This window comes from Mytilus californianus, unplaced genomic scaffold (assembly GCF_021869535.1).
Source record: "Mytilus californianus isolate M0D057914Y unplaced genomic scaffold, xbMytCali1.0.p SCAF_6, whole genome shotgun sequence".
Taxonomy (NCBI): Eukaryota; Metazoa; Mollusca; class Bivalvia; order Mytilida; family Mytilidae; genus Mytilus; species Mytilus californianus.
The window spans coordinates 31,144,323-31,166,379 of NW_026262712.1; the positions used below are offsets into that span (position 1 = coordinate 31,144,323).

Consider the following 22,057-nt stretch of genomic DNA (forward strand, 5'->3'; position numbering starts at 1 on the left):
ACTTGTTAAGAACCGAACGGCCTTGCATGGTATAGAAATTTGTTATGAATTTGTTGCCAAGGTTGCACTGAAACCAAATTTATTTTAAACTAACACTTCTTTCTAGAAACAAGCGCATAATCTGATCTGAACTAATACAATATAACAGTTTGATTTGATTTGTACTCTTTATTTACGTCGAACCGTGATAAAATGACAGTAAATTCAGTATAATTACAACATGACTAAACGATACCTAAGACGCATGCGCAGATAACGTTCAAAAGTACACCTTTTGAAATATGAAATCGAACGTCTTTAAACTAGGAAGACAATTAAGAAGAAAACATGACTTAAAATATAAGACCTTTAAAATGGAAAATGACTATTGGCTTAGATTTCTCTTTTGCGAACCATTAACATTGTCTAAATTGTAAGAAATATACTGCATTATTTTGTTAAAATGGACTTTATAAAAAAAATATTAATCAACGAAGTACAGAAATATCTAATCATTTTGAATTGGAACTTATTAACAATGATACAGACAGATATATAGATTTAATATGTTTTCTTATCAAATTATTGATATTACTAAAATGCTATTTGTTTTATGTTTTGTTTGTATATTTTTACAGTAAAGGTGGTCGTCTTTTGTTTGGATATAACAATTATGGATATAGGAAAGGACAAAATCATTTTAAACATGATATCGGACCAACCATATTAAAGTATATAGAATGCCCTTGGGATTCAGTTGAGCTCGATCAATGTTCAGAACGTTTATGGGCTTATAAAGATGACATACTATCTTGTGAAATGCACACACTAGATGTAAAACTAAAATGTAATACAGAACCTTTCCCAGGTAATGTTTTAAAACTTTAAATCACAATTCGTGTGTTAGAGAAAAAGTAAAATCGAATGGACAACAAGAGAAATTATGTACTTGCATGTAAATGACGAAATGTAGCAATATGCATATTAAGACATTTTAAGCGATGCTCAGAAATATTCGAAAAACAAATTACATCAAATATTGAGTTTGGTGGAAGGAACACTATTTCAGTTGCCTGCTAGATGAGCAATGAAATCAGTTTTACCTTCATCAGCGGTTACAGCATTCATTCAATGGAAAAATACATCGAACTTGTATTGTAATGGCCTATCAAACATGAATGACAAATATTTTCTTTTCTCCGGACGATGCAAACAATTACTTCAACTACAATTTAAATTGCAAGTAGACACAATTGAATAAATAACTTGGACCCAAATTGGAATTGCACATCATCGCAATTAAGGTCTTGAATAGCAAACAATAACTTTGATTGTATTTTAAGTTTTGGCTGAAGGGAGTTTGAAGATACAATATCAATAAAAGCTGTTTCAAACAAGCTTAAATTTTACATATTAAACATCTTATTTCCTTGCTTTTAATGATCAATTAATAGTAAACATAAAACATGACCAGATCCGTACCCGTTCTATGATTCTAAATTTAGTAAGCAGAAAGTAAACATTCTAACTTTGATGCGAATAAAAAATTGATAAAAAAAAAAAAAAAAAAAATTGCAAAATTATGGTTCTAGAGGAACAGCTTGGGGTAGTTATTAAAAAATAAGCATGTTTTCATAGCAAACTGACGGTATATAACAAAGAGGTACATGTAATGTGGTCATCTAAGATGTTTATCACTGTGTTTGTCAGTGTGCACTGTTTTGACGAAATCTTGCCATACGAAACAAGAGTCTTATGCCTATATCAAATTGCAAGACAGATACGATATATCTGTGTATTGAACCACCAGTGGTTTTTGATAATTAGAATGCTTAGATATGGACACCGATTTACAGTTAGTTTTCTTTTCCTTTTTGTGACATTAGTAAAACTGTTGATTCGCATGCACAGTAATTGACTCCCATCCCACCGAACTAGCTGGTCCTCCCTTATGAGTTCACGCTTACCTTAGTCAACAACTTGACTTTCTGTTGTCCTCAGTGATTTCTAAGTAGAAGCTATTTTGATTATCAAAACGAACACTGACATTGTATAGTTCACTTTGTATTAATCCTAACACAAAGAAAAGTTTAAGTAAACAAATCGAATTATTGTCATTTTACATCCAGGGAATCAACCTAATAAAAACCAAATGCTTCTGTGATGATTTAAACCTACTACTTTGTAACCCTGTAAAAGACTACATACTATAAAGGTTACTTGCTTTACATATGTAAATATGTGGTCATTGAGCATCTGATCGCAGGCAAATATTTCACTTGTTGGCTTTTTTTAAGATTACGAAATACAACTATTTGGTGGAAATTCAAACAATTCTGGACAACTTCTTGTGAAATATGAGAACACATGGTTGAAGGTAACACCTGAACGATTTGAAATAAGAAATGTAGCTGTTGTTTGCCGGCAGCTTGGATTTAGGTACACAATAATTTTGTTTTATCATATATGTTAATAAAAAAAATCAAGTTGAGAATGTACTTTGATTAATGAGGGTGATAAAGGGTTATTTTTGTGCAACGTTTTCGGCCTTTTATTTCACGTGTTTTCGTGTTTGGACGTTTTATTCAACGTTTTCTCGTGTTTGGTTCGATTTTCTTGCTTCGTGTTTCCCCATATTTATTTTCCGTGTTTCGTGTCGGAACTCTTAATTTCACGTGCTTGTCCCGCATTTGATTAAAAAGTAAACCGTGACTTATAAAAGTCACCCCAGATATCAAGTTACTATGAATGTTTTATTAATTTTTTTAAATCAGATGCAACTAGCGTACGCTTAAAGGTCACCGCAGGGTCTTCTTGTCCGTTAATAATGACTGCATGATCTCCAAGAATGGCGGAGTTATAACTTCTAGTACTTGTTTCTTAAGATATACGATCTTATTTCTCGTGCTTCGTTTTTTCCGATTATTTTTCCGTGCAACGTTTTTGCGAATTTAATTTCACGTGTTTCAGTGTCCCCCCCCCCTTTTACCAACCTCATTAATTAATATAATATAACAATAAAAAAAACACCACATAAAACAACATTGTTTTGGTATTTAAATGATCTGGGTGAACTTTTTCATACTAATTGTTGTACTGTACATCTTATAAGCAATGCGGCGTGACAAAAGAAATGACATTCCCCAGGAAGATTTGAAACAGGTGTGAATATTCACATTCCTAACGCGTGATTGATTTTCTATACCAGTCAATCTCAATTTCATCGAACAATAATATAAATCATTTGACTATTCCATCTTTAACACAAGCTTTCATCATTCAAAAATATAAGACAAATTTAATTAATTGAACTTAAGGATACCACACAATAAGACAAATTCAATGAGTTGAACGAAAGGATATCACACAATAAGACAAATTGAATGAGTTGAAATAAAGAATACCACACAAATAAGACAAATTCAATGAGTTGAAATAAAGGATATCACACAATTAAACAAATTGAATGAGTTGAAATAAAGGATACCACACAATAAGACAAATTGAATGAATTAAAAAAAGGATACCACACATACATTTAAATCTAATTCATATCATGACTTTCATATAGTCATTTGTTTTTAAATATTGCATTGTTTGAACCTGTCCTAAGTCAGGAATCTGATGTTCAGTAGTCGTCGTTTGTTGATGTGGTTCATAAGTGTTTCTCGTTTTTATATAGATTAGACCGTTGGTTTTCCCGTTTGAATGGTTTTACACTAGTAATTTTTGGGGCCCTTTATAGCTTGCTGTTCGGTGTGAGCCAAGGCTTTGTGTTGAAGACCGTACTTTGACCTATAATGGTTTACTTTTATAAATTTTGACTTGGATGGAGAGTTGTCTCATTGGCACTCATACCACATCTTCTTATATCTATTTACTATAAATGTAGTTTCAGAACTAAACTTTACTTTAGAAATGATATAAATAATCAACGTAGCACCTTATCGCCCTTTTTTCAAGCAAAATATATGTTTAGAATCAGCATAAATGGAGCATCCAGGAGAAAAACAAAGATGACAAACATCTTTAAATCTGTTGCCTAGTAATAAACGCAATATGACTCAGAAGTGTTACGGAGACACTGAAGTGCGATGGTCACGCCGAAGTGCGATGGACCGTTCGCTGATGTGCGATCATTTTTTTGACGCATTTTGGCTAGTATAAAATCTACAGATGTGCATTTATTATGAGAAGTACATGTTGATGATTTCCACCATTTACCGTTTATCGTGATGCGGATAGTATGTTTGTGGACCCGATTATGTTAAGAGAACGTTACACTCCATTGACGTGAAAAAAAAAAAAAAAAAAAAACATTTGGTAGATTTCGAAAAAAAGCCGTAGAAGGTTAACCTACCAGTTTTTAACCAATCCTTCCTGTTTCTCTTCGTATATACAGGTATTTAAAGGATTTAAGCCCAACATCAACTTAAAACCCTTGAAAACTGCTTCTAACATACAAATTGATTTCTATGTTGACGTGAAAAGCGTTGAAATGTAATTTGTGTAAAAACCATCAAACTGCAGCGTGATTAAAATATATCCCAGCGTCAAAACACCGAGCCTCAGCCTGACCATGGCGGTTAAGAGTCCATTATTCATTATTTATATATAATTTTCAATACAAATTACTATGCTCGTCTTGCTTAAAAACCAACTATCGATTTGTAGCTCCATGATGTTGAATTTCTTTTCAATATATTCTAATCTCAAAGTATATTACACTGTTGACAAAACAATATGTGTCAGAAATGATTTTAAGTATAAATGGTTAATTTCAACATGTAGACATAAAGGGGTAGAACTATATCAAGCGTACATTTAAACTCATCGAAAGACATCCATGTCAAGATAAAACTGACAACGCAAAAAACAAAAACGACGAAAAGATAAACGTGAGTATACCAAGCATAATATACAATGTAGAAATCTTAAGACTAAGCATTGACCCCCAACACACACCAGGTGTTATCTCAGATGCTCCGGAAGGGTAAGCAAATCCTGCTCGACAGGTTGAATAATGATGAGATACGGATCATGAATTTAAACCACAAATACAAGGAACATTCTTTATTAATTACTGTTTGTTTTATATTTACAGAAGAATATTCTATTTAAATGTTCATCAATAGATATTACAAACAAAAGGAATTGTGTATTTGTCAATCAATGTAAAAAAAAATGTTTCCTATAGCATATTGAAGAAGTATAAGAAAAATATCAAACTCCAGTGTTAAATTAAAAGAGGGAGTTTGTAAAAACTGGGAATAATCAAATGTTAAAACAAATCTAACACGAACGCCAACAAAAAGTAGATGTAGCTCACTTTTTCGACAAATAAGAAATTAGAATATACATACAAAGGTAGAAAAAGGAAAACAACACTTTAGAAAAACCAATGCGACAGAACCGCACCTTCGTATGCATCCGCACCAGAAACGCCTTAAACCAAAAATTCGATACCTGAGTATATAAAATACCACGTCACGTCAAGATGCAAAATATCAAAATGAACATAATAGCACAAAGACAATTAAAGGCAATAATGTAAAGTTAAAAAATGCTTCAGCTTCTTAAATTTTATTTAAAGGCAATGCTAAGAACTAAAAAGATATTTTACAAAATTTAAACATTGCAACCAAGTGCTTGCTACAGATTTACGTAAGCCTCTAATAGAATAATTTGAGGGAATATCAAAGGGGAAAATTTAAATCTCATACAAATTCGAAATAGTGGTGACCTAGCCACTATTTCAGAGATTGAAATCTCATAGGTCGAGCAAACGAAACACATGTTAAAATAACTCTCCATAAAGAATAAAGACTGACCATAAAAACCGGATTTGATCTAATGGCATCCGTCTTGTAATGCATTGTAATAATATACCAAAGATGTAAACTGTGTATTACAGACATGGTGGAGAAATGCACGTTAATATGTCCATTTACGAAAATAGTAAAAATTGGTTGAAACTGGTATGCAATGGACAAGAACAAAATGTTGGACAATGCAACGGAGTGCATAGATTGTCTAGCAATGCGTGGTATAGTTACAGGAGTGCTGCGGTGTTCATTGAGTGCTATGATATCAACGGTCCAGGTATAAATAAAATCGTTTGTAGTGTAGTTAAGATTTTTCTAAATTATTGAATGACAATCATCAAATATTGCATAAAGAACACACTTTATGTCAAATAATATAAATACGAAGATGTGCTTTGAGTGCCAATGAGATAACTCTCCATCCAAGTCCCAATGTCTTAAATGTCAATAATTATCGGTCAAAGCACGGCCTTTAACACGTAGTCATTGTTCACTCCGCACTGCAAGCTATTAAGGTCCCCGAAATGACTAGACTAAGTTTAAAACAATTCAAACAAGAAGACCAACGATCCTATCATTATATATAAAAAAAAAACGCGAAACGAGAAACACTTACGAACCACACCAACAAAGACAACCTCTGAACAATAGACTCCTGTTATAGGAACAGGTGAATTTAAATGCGGGTTGAAATGTTTAACAGGCGCAAATGAATTGGTTAGCTTCCCTTTAAGTAACACGTTTAACTCTTTGCTTTAATATTTGCTAATGTGCTTTGTCTATATGCCTTTCTGTGCTTCTGTGATACATATTTGTTGGTTTTTATAGCAAATAAGATAATAACACAATGGTGATTCCTTTTCCTCTATTTTTGACATTTTTACCTATTACGCATGTCTGTTTGTTTTGTTCACACATCGTTGTCAATATCAAAGAATTTGATGCGTAAGAGGTTTAGCTAGCTTTTAAGCCAGATTTTATCAACCATTTTCTACATAAGAAAATGCCTGTACCCAAGTCAGGAATACTTCAGCTGTTATGCATTCGTTTGATGTGATTTAGATTTTGATTTTGTAATTTGATCAAGGACTTTCCGTTATGAATTTTCCTCGGAGTTCAGTATTTTTGTGATTTTACTTTTTAGGTCACATGATAAGCTGTAAAAAAATACCACAGGTCATTAGGTATATATCAAGCAAAACACTTGGAACAAATAACAAATAACTGATTCGGTTTTGAACATATCTCTAGTTGATACACAAATGAAAGTTTTATAAAAAAAGTTTATTAAAATTAATCGAGCTAAATTAGTTTTAGTCACGTTGTTTGGTATCACTGAAACCGGCTGAACGCCAATCGATTTATTATCTATTCTGCTTAGATGTCGAGTTACAAAGCAAAATATTGCAAATTTCGTAGTGATTTGCAAAATGTAATTATGAACTGAAGTTGCTTCAACTAAGGTATGTATGGAGGCCTCAGTGATTGTGCTTCCCTGATTTAGTGAAAAGATGTCATTAAATGACTTTGCTTTGAGATTCAAATTTAAATCATGATTAATTTCTTTTAGAACTCAAAATGACTGTCTCTTTAAAAAGTGATGGAAAAGTTAATGTCCATCGATTAGGAGCAACATGGCAAATATGTGCCTCTGCATGGAATTCTTATCAGGAACCTCTATGGGATGATGTAGGTGCAACTGCTGTCTGTCGTATGCTCAATAATAGGTAAAATTATTAGACGTTTCAGAATTTAATGCATTCTGGGTAATATGCTCCTCTGCAAGGAATCTATATGAGATGCTGTAGGTGCAAATGCTGTCTGTCGTATGCTCAATATATATATATATTAGGTAAATTGATTAGACGTTTCAGAATCTAATGCAATCTGGGTAATATTTTCAAAGCGGACACCAAAAGGTTGTGATTGGTTTAAATTGGTAATAAACAATAGAATATCAACCAATGACGTTACGATTCTTTCTTTTTTGGTTTACGAACATTGAGATTACCAATTGTCCTTTGGATTCTGAAATCGTGAATTAAAACAATTTCATTAATAAAAATTCTTTAAAAAATTAACATTTGAAAGTTGTGTAATGTTGAGATCATAAAATACAATGTTTAAGCGAATTTTACGCTGAAGTTGCAAGTGTACCAGCAAAAAATCCCTATCTTATATTATAATAATACTATGAAGAAATGGTTTTCTGTTACACCACTCTCCTAAGTTGAGGACAGGATTGAAAGCTCGTAATGCAATTAACCATCGCCACAAACGTAGTGTGCCAACCCACGCTAGGAGCCTTACACTCATTAGTTTTCGTTGGATTGCAATAGTTGATTTTGTTTTGCTTTTAGTATAAACCAGTTACCTCATTCTCTAAATATCAAACAATTTTGATTCACGCAGCATTTCAATTTTATAAGAGGGAAGGAATGCCTTTTACCCTATGTCTTCAAACAGTCATTTTCGGCTACCATCATAATTAGACGATTCTTTTATCGTCAAAACGAAAAATATAAATGTTATCGTCATGTGCAAAAAAATTAGCATTAACGTCGTTTAGCAACATGTGTTACCGTTATTCGTCATTACAACCTTGTCGTAGTACGGCTTACTCTTTATTAAGTTTCCGATCATAATGATTGTCGAAGTTTGTACACATTTTTGTCTGTTTGTCTATGTTGGAAAGTTATCGTATTGTCAGCTGTACTACATTCCTTATTTCATTATTATCAAAATACTACCAGGCCATAAATGGAAGATCTGAATGTTCTTTAGTGTCTTTGACAATCCTTTACAATATCAAGTAATTAAGAAGTAAATCACTCCGCTTGGAACATAGATGAAACTTTATAAAACTATTCAAATCCATTGATTGATTCTCTCAATTTGACACGTTTGCTTATGACAGCTTTTGCGACCTCAATTTGGCGTAAGATTAATGGGTGATGTAGAATAAAATTTCATCGCAGACTTGTTCCGCAGCAGGATATGTAAAATCAACTCGGGTTTTGTCGTGGCGTTATCAGATGATATTCAACGTATGAGTTTTGAAATTTCCTGGTATCTTTCGCATCTTTGATAATGATAAAAAGTAAAAGAACACAAATACCGAACTCCAATGAAATTCAAATCAGAAAGTCCTAGCTTATCAAATGACAAAATCAAAAGCTCAAACACATCAAACAAATTGAGAACAGTTGAAAAGCCAAATCAGTTATGAAGTGAAACAGCATTGAAATTCAAAATGAAAAAAAATAATTATTCTGACGTTTTACTAGAAGTAAATTTTAAGAAAAAAATCTTATGTTATTATTACCAGAAAGGAAAGAAAAAACGGAGTGTTATCATAACCTTATGAGCAAAGCATCTATGAGTTTGACTGTCCCTCTGGTATCTTTCGTCCCTCTTTTAGACACATCATTGGTATTTTTATCAGATTGATTTCATTTATGTAAATAACGGGATGAAATATTCTACTAGTTTCAGCAATGCAACTGCAACACACATACCATATGATTATAAAGGATTTCCAGCAACAGCAAATAACATACAACAACTTTACTGTCCGAGGGGTGCTTCACATCTTGGAGATTGTTTCTACGGGGGTTACATAAGTTATAAAGAATCAAAGTTAGCATCTCCATGGCAACCAGGTGCTTGCAGGGAGGAAGATTCATACTACACGTTAACACGACGAGGAGGTGTTCGATGCAACATATAAACATTCTACATACTTATTCAATGCAACATATATATATATATATATATATATATAGTATATACATAAGCATTCGACATAATTATTCAGTGCAACATATGAACATTTGACATACTTTTCCAATGCAACATATTAACATTTGACATACTTATTCAATAAAACATACAAACATTTTACATACTTATTCAGTGCAACTTTTAAACATTTGACATCCTTATTCAATTCAGCTTTTAAACATTTAACATACTAAATCAATTCACCTTTAAAACATTGACACACTTATTCAATGCAACTTTTATACATTTGATATACTTATTCAGTGCAACTTTTAAACATTTGAAATACTTATTCATTATAACTTTAAAGCATTTGACATACTTATTCAATGCAACTTTTAAACATTCGACATGCTTATTCAAAAACATGTCAACATAATTATTCAATTTCTCATATGAGCAGTTGACATACTTTTTCAATATGATTCGTTTTTGGCAAGAGTTTGAACATTGATCCAAAAAACTACTTAAACTATTATATTTCAAATGTGTTATTTTCATAATCAAAAACTCCTAAGTTGTATTAAGGATGTTCGCTACTCTGTTTCAAAATAACAAGCTTTTGAAAAGACTGTTCTAAAATGATAGTGTATAAATAAAGGAACTCAAAAAGCAAAAAAATGAAGGGTCGGTGTGCTTGTTTTCGAGATATAAGCCATTGAAAATTTGGCGGGAAATGATTTTCTCCAGATTTTTCATACATTTAATATTGTCACCATTTTTCTTTCAAAAACGATGAAAAAATAACAAGAATTTTATAAGATTTTCAAAGATGACATTTTAAACTACTATATGTAATCAAAATATGGAAAGAAAAGTAGGGGTTAGTGGGCAAGATTTTTTAAATATCACTACATGGATAAAGCCAGAGGATTCCAAATATCTGGCAAAAATTCAAAAACAAGAGGAGCGAACATCCTTAAGATCGAATTATAAAATTCGTTATCTAAGTAACATGCAACAAAACTGACCCAAAACTTTGAAAGTTATTCTAATTTTTGAATGCCAGATGATTTAGACAGTTTCAATTTGTGTAACCTCTATCTCTGGTCATACCCCTTACAGATAGTCATAGAAAAGGAATTCGAATGATAGTAAACCTGTATTCTATCTATTTGTTGAGCAACATGCTTGTATACCAGAGGATGCATTTTGTTGAGCTCACTTTCAGGATTTGCGAGAATTCTTTAGCGTAGTAATGATTATACTTATGACTTTTACATTTTGTTATTCATGAACCGATCATGTAAAGTTAGGTGTTTTTTTATTTATCTTTTGGCTGTCAGATTTGTTCATAAGACAAAACGACGTTACGTTATGACATTGTTGAATATTTCTACAACTGACATGGTTCTGTGACCATTTGCTGCTGCTTATTTTACATGCAAGAAAATTCGTGTGTCTGCTTCCTCCTGATTGCAATGTTTGAGTGTTTCTGTGTCTTTATGTCTCTTGTGGAGAGTTTCTCGTTGGCAATCATACAACATCTTCTTATTTTCATATTTGAGTTCTTCAAGAATTATTGACTGACGGCAGACAATCCCTTCTCCTCGAGTGACTATAACACTAAAAGTTGTGTACTACCCCTGCCATTGGTTGTGCCTTCATGGACAGGTATTTCATTTTATCAATATTGGAAAAATTGATGCGTTATGTATCTACAATGGTCTACATGATAACAGATTGAGGTTTTATTCGGAAACGAGTAGGTAAATACAAAAAATATCTTTGAATACTTGAGTACTTACCAAAACAGACATGGTTTACAAATCGGCTCTTTTTACTTAGTGCAACCTAAACTATGTATTTTCCAAATTAGTAAGTTACTATGTACACAAATTATTCCGTTCTGGCAGTAAAACTTTTTCTTAAGTAGGGTGACTGTTTTGGTCGTTGTTGGGATATGTCTAAATACATTGTCACGTCTGGATTGTCCCACTGTACGTTGAATAATTTTTTAAACAACTCTAGTTCTTTGAACAACGCCTATTATAACATTGAATAGGTGTCATCTATTCCACATACTATAATTTCAAGTTGTAGTTAGACCTCCACATTTTCTTTCCGATCGGAAATACTTTGCCGAACATATAACTATTGTATAAATTTAATAGTTCATCTTGCATATGCAAAACATAATTGCCATTTAGTAAGGAACAATCAGTTTATCAATCTATAAAGACCAAAAGTCATATTGTATAGTTAGTTAAAAAGTCACCGACATAATTACATCTTAAACCTGTAACTCCAGAAAATCAATGCTATACTAGTACTTTAACTACATTTCTGATCATGCAAATCGCATTTTTGTACAGCTTAACAGATTTTGAAAAGATCAAAACTTTCAATTATCATAAAACGAAAAGCTAACGCCAATTCCCCTGTATTGATTTCACGAAATGGGTCAAAATCTAAAAGTTCTACAAAAAATTGTATATTTAAAAGTATTAATAATATTTTTAAATATTAAATATTTTTTTAATAATTTTCCTTCCCACTTACTTTCCTTATAATCTATATGTTATTCAGCACAACTTATTTCAGTTGAAGTCAATTAGAGATTAAATTGCAACTTTTACGTGTCGAAACCTTTTCATCGAAGGACATCGCTTACAAAAGGAACTAGTTTGTGACCGAAAAAAAAAAATGAATTACTTTACTTTCTACAGAAATATGGTGTAGGTAAAAAATACTTTTCTTATATATTTTATGGGTCAATTTGTCAAAATCTGTCAAAATTGCGGTTTTCGGGTATAATTAAAAGTTTATAAAAAGTAAAATCACAAAAATACCGAACGGCGAGGAAAATTCAAAACGGAAAGTCCCTAATCAAATCACACATCAAACGAATGGATAACAACTGTCATATTCCTGTCTTGGTTCAGTCATTATCTTATGTAGAAAATGGTGGGTTAAACCTGGTTTTTATCTAGCTAAACCTCTCACTTGTATGACAGTCGCATAAAATTCCATTATATTGAAAGCGATGTGCGAAGAAAACAAACAACTTTGTTACCTGTTCAAAACTTATCCATGATTTTGATGGAACAGAAAAGTCAAACATTGGACTAATTAAACATTGTAATATATGAATCTTATTAATGATCTTATTACCTGTTATAGGTCCCTGATATGAATTAAGGGGGTAGACCTTGGTTCAGGGAGATAACTCTTTAAATCAGTTATGCGTTTGTAAAAGTCAAGTTTCATCAATGTATTTTACGCATTTACCTGAAACAGATTGGAAATAATCTATGTAACCTGGAAGCTTAGAATATATTTATGAAAATGGTTGACACAAACGTACTAATGATTTTAAGATTATCCCTTAACCAAGGTCTACCACCTTAAATTCAGCGGAAATTAACCTTACCTCTTTCGAATGAAACATCGTTTTACTATAACCTATATTATTAAATCCCGTTTTCAAATTAACAAAACCATCATGCAGGTGAGGAAATGCCTAGTGGTCCACACATGTTCCATGTGCCGTAGAACTGACTTTTTTGTTGCTTCTACACAGAAAAGATTTTCTCCATTGTAAGACGTATACTCATGCACTAATAGTTGAAAAATATTGTTTGTGTTTTTTCTTTATGCAAAACATACAATAGCCATCAACAACCGATCGCAATTATATAATTCATAACACGTGTCATTTCTAATATGCGCCATGTGAACAATTGTAAGTGTATATACTAATCTTCTATTTGTATGGTACTTTTCAACTTTCACAATTATAGCAGGATAAATAATAATAGCCTCACATTGGTTATACATAAAAAGGATACCAGTCATCACCAAAAATAACTGCACAGTACAACGGACCACATGCACGTACAACAACTGATTTCTCCATAAATAAAAATGAATGACAAACAAACAAAGTAAAAACAAAATGACAACTACAGGTCACCGTACAACCTTCAAAAATGAGCAAAACCCATTCCGCATATTAGGCTATAAAACCCGATCTTTACCCCTAAAACCGTCCAGGTCTTTTCAATAGAAAACCAACTGAAATGATATCCTTACTGTTTCGTGTGATATGACCTTTGTTAGCCAATGTTGGTCGATTTGTGACGGTAAACAAAGTAGCACGAAGGAGCCATATTAATCGAGTGACAAATCCGAGAAGATTATAATGCGTACCATGTTGCAATAAACGAAACGAATTATGCGTATTCGATACTCTCACTAGCTAAGTTTCGATATAAATGTACTTTGAATACATGATACGATTCTGATTTTATTACAGATAAAACAATCAATCTCAAACTGCTGGCATTACAAAAAAAAAAAAAAAAAACAACGTTTGTTATCTCCAGTTCCTTTGTTCTATTGAATATTATTATCTTATAAACGAAATACAACGAATATAATCAGCTGAAAACATACTTGTTTTAATTGTATGCTATTTTATGAAAGTTTTGCTAATTTAATGATCGAGAATAAAAAATAGAAGGATTGAGATTTCCGTAAACTTTTAAAACCCCACCTGAGTTGTATGTGCCTGTTATGGGTCGGAAAATGTCAGCGGTTGTCGTTTGGCATGTCTTATTGCGTCTCGTTATTTGTTGGTAATATCATAATTTAGTCCTTCAATTACTGAATCAATTGCTTGTTAACAACATCTCCCTGTATTCATATTCATTAAGTATTTGTATAAAGAACAGCAGCTTAAAAACTATTAACCATCTTTCATAAATCATTTTGTTTCAGTGTCGAAGAGAGCAAAAACGATAACAAAACAAAATCAAAATAAAGCTTACAACATCAAGATAAAATCAAAACAAACAAAAGACAAAGAAAGTAAGGCAAAGAAAAGACTAAATACAACAAAACAAATATTTTGGTGATATGTATAATATTACAAGTCCAATTTGTAGACTTGGGCTGTTTTTAGCTTTTTTGCCGAGTTGTTCTCTCTTTGGAACGTTCATTGTTTCCATTACATATTTTATAAAAACAAAAGCTCGTAAATCCAGACACTTGAACGTGGTAACTAGAATTCGTATTATTGTAACCACTTTGATCATTCAGTACATTTTCAGTAAAAGTATCTATACAAACTTTTCCTGGAATATGGACATACACAGATTGATAATTTAGTCTTATATGCATGATTTTTTATATTAGTTGTTATTGGCTTTGAACTAGCTGTCAGTAACTGTGAGTACTCTCAGTTCTGTACTAAGTGTCTTTTTGTTTTTGGGATGTACAAGTACCCGGTCACGTCCACGTGTTATATTATAGGTATTTCTATTTGTATCCATCTGATGATTTAAGCCTTTTTCAACTGTTATAGTTCGTTCTTATGTTGTACTGTTACACCACTGTCCCAGGTTAGGAGAAGGATTGGGATCCCGCTAACATGTTTAACCCCGCCACATTATGTATGTATGTGCCTGTCCCAAGTCAGGAGCCTGTAATTCAGTGGTTGTCGTTTGTTGCTGTGTTACATATTTGTTTTTCGTTAATTTTTTTGTACATTAATTAGGCCGTTAGTTTTCTCAATTGAATTGTTTTACATTTGTGATTTCGGGGACTTTTATATCTGACTAATGTTGAAGGCCGTACAGTGACCTATAGCTGTTAATTTCTGTGTCATTTGGTCTGTTATGGAGGGTTGTCTCATTGGCGATCATACACATCTTCTTTTATATATATAAAAATGAACTGAAGTTGAAAGTTAACCAATACCCGACCAAAGCAATCAAAAACAATAACATCTATTCATATGGAACCGTTTCCGCTGGCTTTATCACATTGCATTTTTCAGCGTACTTCGAAAGCAAAACCTTTTATTTTAAAAAGGTGCAAAATACTTTTTAAATTATGACCTCGCTTGTATGGTTAAAAACAAATGTACAACATTTACCTGAATATGATGGACGTAAGTATACATAAACAAGAATACATCTTTATTCAGTTTTTGGGCATTACAATACAAATCAACAATTGGAAAAACAGACTGGTCAAAAGTCAGCTGTTGTAAGCATCACATATAGTGAATTGGAAATTCATCGTCTGAATAAAATATCGCCGAGTATAATAAAATTAACAGAAACAACAATATATTTAAATACAAGTTAGAATCACAAATTACTTAAAACCATACTCATACATTTAATGTTGATCAAAAATATAAGTTTTTATTAGGACAAAGAGCAATTTCACTATTGACTTCTTAATAAATTTATATTTAACTATTTTTTCTTCCGTGATGTAAGTCTACCATAGAATTTTTATTATCAAACTGCATATGAAGAGGAGCAAGTCGGTTAGCGAGTAAGTGTTTCTTGATAATGCTTCTATTGTGATGTTAAGTTAATATCTGGTGCAGTTACAAGTATCTTAAATCATACAAGCATGAAAATACCAATGACAGTCTAAATGACCAAATGTAACCAAACGAGCTACTATCGTCAGTGATGTTCCTTATGAGTTCTGACAATAACGATAGAATATTTATATGACAATACACAGTGTAATTGTGTAGCGTTAACCCTTTCGTACGGTATTGTATGATAAATGAAAATGATAAAAATGACCTTCTAGAGACCCGATATTATTGATCCGGATTTGTTCAGGTAATGATAAATTATCTATCTAAAATATTAAACGTTAAGTATATGTACATACTTGTCTACAAATACTGTAGAAATACACATGCATTAGAATTTTGATACATACACGATGCAATAATGGCCTCACGAGGAAAACCTACTCATAAAATCTAATCTAAATCCAAAGGGTCTTTCGACTAAATTAACCGAATCATCTGTTTGAATCGATCGCCTTTCTAAGCTGTTCCAAAAAGACAACATCGCCGTACTCATCATTTGGATACTCAATGTATGATTGACCGTGAACCAATTCGAGAACTTGAAGCGGAAGATCGGAAGCTGACATTTGCTCGTAAAATACTAGGAAAAGAATGTTCTCACACTTCCGCTCATATATACTCTCCATTCTAGCCATATTATATTCGAACATACACCAGTAAGAACTTACATAATTGTGAGACATTATTACAATAGTTTTTCGGCTGTTATGAATTGCGGATGTGATATTAGTCGCGATGTCATTTCCGGGTAAAAAGTTCCGCTTGTGCAAGCACAACTGAATTCCATTCTCCTTTTCTAATTGATGAACAAGCAGGTTGTGAACAAATGTTTGATCTTCGTCTGCATATGACACAAAAACATCATACATATATAATCTTTCTTCTGTGTTGTCTAATTGGTATTCATGGTCATGCCATTTGACCTTGACCATGTAGTAAAGATATCGTAGTTTCCAACGATATCTGTAAACAATACCACCGCAAAGAATGAAAATAAACATTAAAATGCCTGATGTAATTCCAATTATTATACCTTTATATGACATACATTCCTTTTCGAGGGTTTGATAAACGTCTCTTGGATTGATAAGTAGAATTATTGTGTTATTTGACATTTGACATTTATATTTTTTCCGACGATAAAAATGGATAGGTGTGGTAGCCATCCATTTAACGAAAGATATAGTATCACAACTACATACAAGATTATTGCCACTAAGATCAATAGTAAGATTTGCGTTTATGTTGGTCAATAAGTCAAACATTTTCATGGCAGATTCACTCAATGTCGATATTCTATTATTTCGTAAACCAAACAGCATGAGCTTTTTCATATGAGAAACTTTAAAGTTGATGTCACCAAGCATGTTTTCACTGAGGTCTAAATGTTCTAAATTGTGTTGATTTTTAAAAAACAGATTTGGTATATTCGTTATTTTGTTTGCAGAAAGATTAATAAAACCTACGTTGCAAAGATTCTGCAATATTTCCCCGTCACCATCCGTAGGTATGACGAGTCCTAACAGATTGTCTTGTAAAAGTAAGTATCTCAAGTTCATGAAATCTTTACTGAAAAATTTCTTTGAAACATTAGAACAAAAATTCGACGATAGGTGAAAATATGACAGGCTTTTTACATTGGTTATTGGACCTGTCCATGTATGAAAGACGTTGTCACTCATTGTAAGATTGTGTAATTCGTTTTGAGTGAACATAAATTCTGGTATTTCATATTTCACTGCACAAGACCTAAATGTAACTATTCTCATTTTTTTTGGTACGGGAATTCTGAAAACTGATTTGCCTTTTACATTGCGATAAAATGAAACTATATCGAACAACCTGTTGTTTTCGGGATTGGTTGATACAGTATTTTCCCTGGCAACACATCTCTCTATGTAAGATGTTAGCACATTGTGAGAAGAAAATGTTTGAGATACATCTAGTGATGTTATTGGCATGTGCATAACGTCAAACATATATATGCCAATAGAAAATACATTGTCCTTAAAATCGGCACTTTCGAGGGAGACTGGGAAATTTTGTAACGCACCGGATTCAATCCTCTGAATACGGTTTCCAGCAGCTTCAAATTTTACAAGTGACGTTTTTTTCAGATTCCAAATGTGAGAAGTCTTTAGTACTGTGCTCATTTCGAAAATGCCATGAATATAGTTTACTTTCAAGATTTTAATTGCAGATTGTTGTAAATCTGTGGTTATGTTTTCAAGCGCTGCGAATCCCAAACATGTATTAAAAGAAACATCAAGCTCAGAAATATTTCTCATATTCTTAAACGTTCTTTTGTATATGTATTGAATTTTGCATTTTGAAATATTTACATGAGTTATTTGAGGCAAGAAAAAGAACGTTTTTGAAGTAAGAATATGCATTTTGCAATAACCCGTAAAACCAGATAGATTGATACTTCTTAGGTTTTTCAAATATTTAAATTTTTTACTAAGAACTGCAGTTTTGGCAGAAACATAGTCCATTGACAGCAATTCTAGCGAGGGAATATTCGATAAATCCGGCATGAAAGAACTGTTGAAATTCTTTTGCGTATTCAAGTTTTTCAATCTCTCCAGGAAATAGAACGCTGAAAAGTCAAACGAATCATTTCCATATTTTAAATCATTGTTGCTGAGATTTAGAGAGAGTAAATGTTTAAGTCCTTTGAACGAAAATTTTCCAATATGACTTATTCTATTGGAAGACAAATCCAAAGACTTCAATAAACTGTTTTCTTCGAATATTCCATCTTCTATTGCACTGATATTATTCATTTGGAGAGATAAGTCTTGAAGAATGTTTGGTAACCTAGGTATGCGAAGTAGATTTTTGTCAGAACAATCTGCTATAAGTAGTTGTGAACCAGGAATATTTTTACATACACAAGAACTATCAAACTGACATTCCTTCCATTCTTTTTTCTCATGGTCCTTTGAGTTTTCGCAGAATTCTAGAAACACCAAAGCAGCAACCAGGCTGTAGGTAAAGTTGCAGTTCCCTGCATAGAATATGTACAATTTGAATATAAAAAACTGACGTATAAATTTTTATATAATGAATATGTAAAGAAACCAATTCATTAAGTTATGTGGAAATCTAAGCTAGCCCCAAATTTATTGCATATTCGCCAAACAAATTAAGTCATTTACATCAAATATCCTAAAATACTTTGGCAAGTTGTCTAACTCACTCTATTTGCAATGCAATTAAACAAGGTATCGATGGCAATATAAGAAAATTGGACATGTTAGGGGTGATTAATTTCCCCAACAACACAGAAATTTACCGAATCTTACTCTTGTGCAGTGTTAATATGGTAGAATGTATCACTGCATTTTGAAAAGTATGCTCGATAATTTTTAGATTGCGTGCATGAGATTACTTCTCACCTTATTTTTTTATGGTCAAAAGACAAGAGAATAATGTAACGAGTCACTGACAAGGTTTTTGACTAAGGAAGAAACAAAGCAATTGTTAGATAGATATAAGAAGATGTGGTATGATTGCCAATGAGACAACTCTCCATCCAAGTCGCAATTTATATAAGTAAACCATTATAGGTCAAAGTACGGCCTTCAACACGAAGCCTTAGCTCACAACGAACAGCAAGCTATAAAGGGCCACAAAAATTACTAGTGTAAAATTATTCAAACAGAAAACCAACGGTCTAATCTATATAAAAAAAAACGAGAAACGAGAAACACTTATGAACCACATCAACAAACGACAACCATTGAACATCAAGTTCCTGACTTAGGACAGGTGCAAACAAATGCAGCACGTTTAAACGTTTTAATTGGCGCCAACCTTCATCCTAGTCTTCTCTAGATTAGAGTTGTTATGTAGGCAATCAAATCCACATTTCCTTCGTCGAATACAAAAGTTTAGTTAGTACGTGCCTAATTGCTTCTTTTGTATCTTTGTGGTCGAATTATACTAACAATTATATACGAAATCATCCGATCTGACCTTTTTCTGAGTATATTTGCGACCGGTCTGAATTATTTGTATATTTAATCGGCAGTCCTCAAATAATTGTGAATATTCAACTGTTCCTTTTCGAGGCTGGGAAAAACCACCCGCTCACCCGTGCTTAATTGTTTTTTGAGTACCGTTTTGGTTGGGTTAAACTAGTTTACTGAGTACTTAACCGCGCCTTAATGTTTTATTGTATTCAACTCTATGTCTATGTGACCTGTTCTATCCGTGCCTCATTGTTACGTGAGTATCTTTTGTGATCGGATTAAACCAGTTACGGGATTACTCATCATTGCTTAATTACATTTTAAGTACCTTAAGGGTCGGGTTAAAAGAGTTTAATTGTACTTACACAAGCCTGAAAGTTTCGTAAGAATTCAACATTTATTTTTTTGTGCCGGGTAAACAGTTGTGTTGGTCGAGTATAATATTTTTTCGAGCTACTAGCGGGGTCCGTGTCAAACTGTTTCAATTTCGTGGTAACCTTTGTGAGTGATCGGGTTTTGTTAGTTTAAGTTGTACCAATTTGCTTTTTTATTGAACGCAATGAACATATAGAAATCATTACAAATATGACAGGGAAGGAGAGCTTCATACATTTTCAAAAGTTTGGAAAAATATCAAATAAATAACAATGCAAAGGTAAATGCAATATATATATATACAAGTCTAAATTGAAAACAACGTTCAAACCTATAATTGCGTTGGATAAAAGCCGCAATTTTTATACGTGTGCATGCAAAAGAAATTTCTTGGTAGAGGGGTTTAAATACAGCACAAACATCATTTTCCAAAAGACCAAAAAAGTGAAAAAGTATATTTTAACAAAAGCATTTGACTAGCAGGTCGAACAACAGTTGTTCTTAAACCCTGCCGACTGCCATTGGCGATTGCCAAATAAACGGATCACCAGATGTAACAGAATGAATCTTAACTATTAATTTAATACCAAACAGAAAACAATAAACTTGCGGAAAAGATGGTATACCGCAAACAAAAGGTGCAAAAATTAGTACACCATATCCGGATTTCGACAATTAATGTCTCTTCAGTGATGTTAGGAATCGAAACGTATTTTGGAAACGGTATATATTTATATATAAATCGGAAGATGTGGTATAATTGCCACCAGAGACCAAATGACCCATCAGTTTACAACAATAGGTCACCATACGGCCTTCAACAATGAGCAAACCTAATGCATAGTCAGCTTTATTTAAAACTATAATCATGGCATACAAAAATCGGAAAGCATTAGTTATGCAGTAAGTTAAGTTTTCCTGTTAAATATTGTACGATTTTGTAAACAAAAGATAATATAAACTTTCACATTTTTAAGTCAGAAAAAAAAAAATAACGCGGAAAGTACAAAGCTATCACAAAGGGAGAAGATGTAAAATACGATAAAAATATGAAAGCAAAATCAATCAATGGTCTAAAAATTTAAAAGACATGGAAAGGTTAAAGTTCGCAAAGACGGAAGAAAATATTAAAGAAAGTGTGAATAGCAAAATGTAATCTATGATCTAAAGTAAAGATATCTTTCAAAAAGAAGTAATTTAAGTATTTTCCTTTGCCGCTGTGTAGGTAAATTTCGTCATAAATCACCTTGTTCAACTCATTTTTTTAACTTTGAAAAAATAAAGTATCAAACGAGACTGACGCAGCTGTTTTATGATGGACTGAGCTGGGTTTTTTTTTTTTTAAGTTTTCATCTTTTTCGGCATACAGTCAAGATAGGCACAAAAGTTAGAGTAAATTGGTTTAAAACCTCCAAATTTCATGTGTGGCCAAATTTTGCAGTCTGTATGGACCATGTCATGTTTGTTATTTGGGTTTTTTTTTCTTTGCATTAAATTTCTATCTTTTTAATTTGTACGTCAAATTTCTCAGAGGATCAGATTGTTTGTTGTTGATAATGTCTGTTGTGTTGTAACATATTTTGTTATTCTTATTATCCTCTATACGTATTGTTCACGAAAATGAAAAGCAAAAGTCTGATAGATGTAAATAAACTTGAAATATACAGGTAGAAAGGATTTTTAGAAATTAGAATTACTCGGGCAGTATCTTTTTTTTTATGAAAGGGGCCTTTTTAAGTAAACTATGTAAAAGAAGTACAAGGAGTACA

The 22,057-nt window shown here is 32.4% G+C and overlaps 1 protein-coding gene across 1 annotated transcript in view; it reads left to right on the forward strand.

Annotated features, from left to right (window-relative positions):
* The window catches only part of LOC127704793 (egg peptide speract receptor-like), a 28,488-nt gene extending 18,781 nt beyond the window's left edge, over positions 1-9,707 (forward strand). The window contains exons 11-15 of the mRNA XM_052209003.1: positions 618-847; positions 2,277-2,418; positions 5,894-6,081; positions 7,375-7,531; positions 9,294-9,707. Of these exons, the coding sequence (XP_052064963.1) occupies positions 618-847; positions 2,277-2,418; positions 5,894-6,081; positions 7,375-7,531; positions 9,294-9,534 (958 nt within the window). The 3' untranslated portion in view covers positions 9,535-9,707. The remainder of the gene's footprint in view (positions 1-617; positions 848-2,276; positions 2,419-5,893; positions 6,082-7,374; positions 7,532-9,293) is intronic.
* Positions 9,708-22,057: the final 12,350 nt, after the last annotated feature.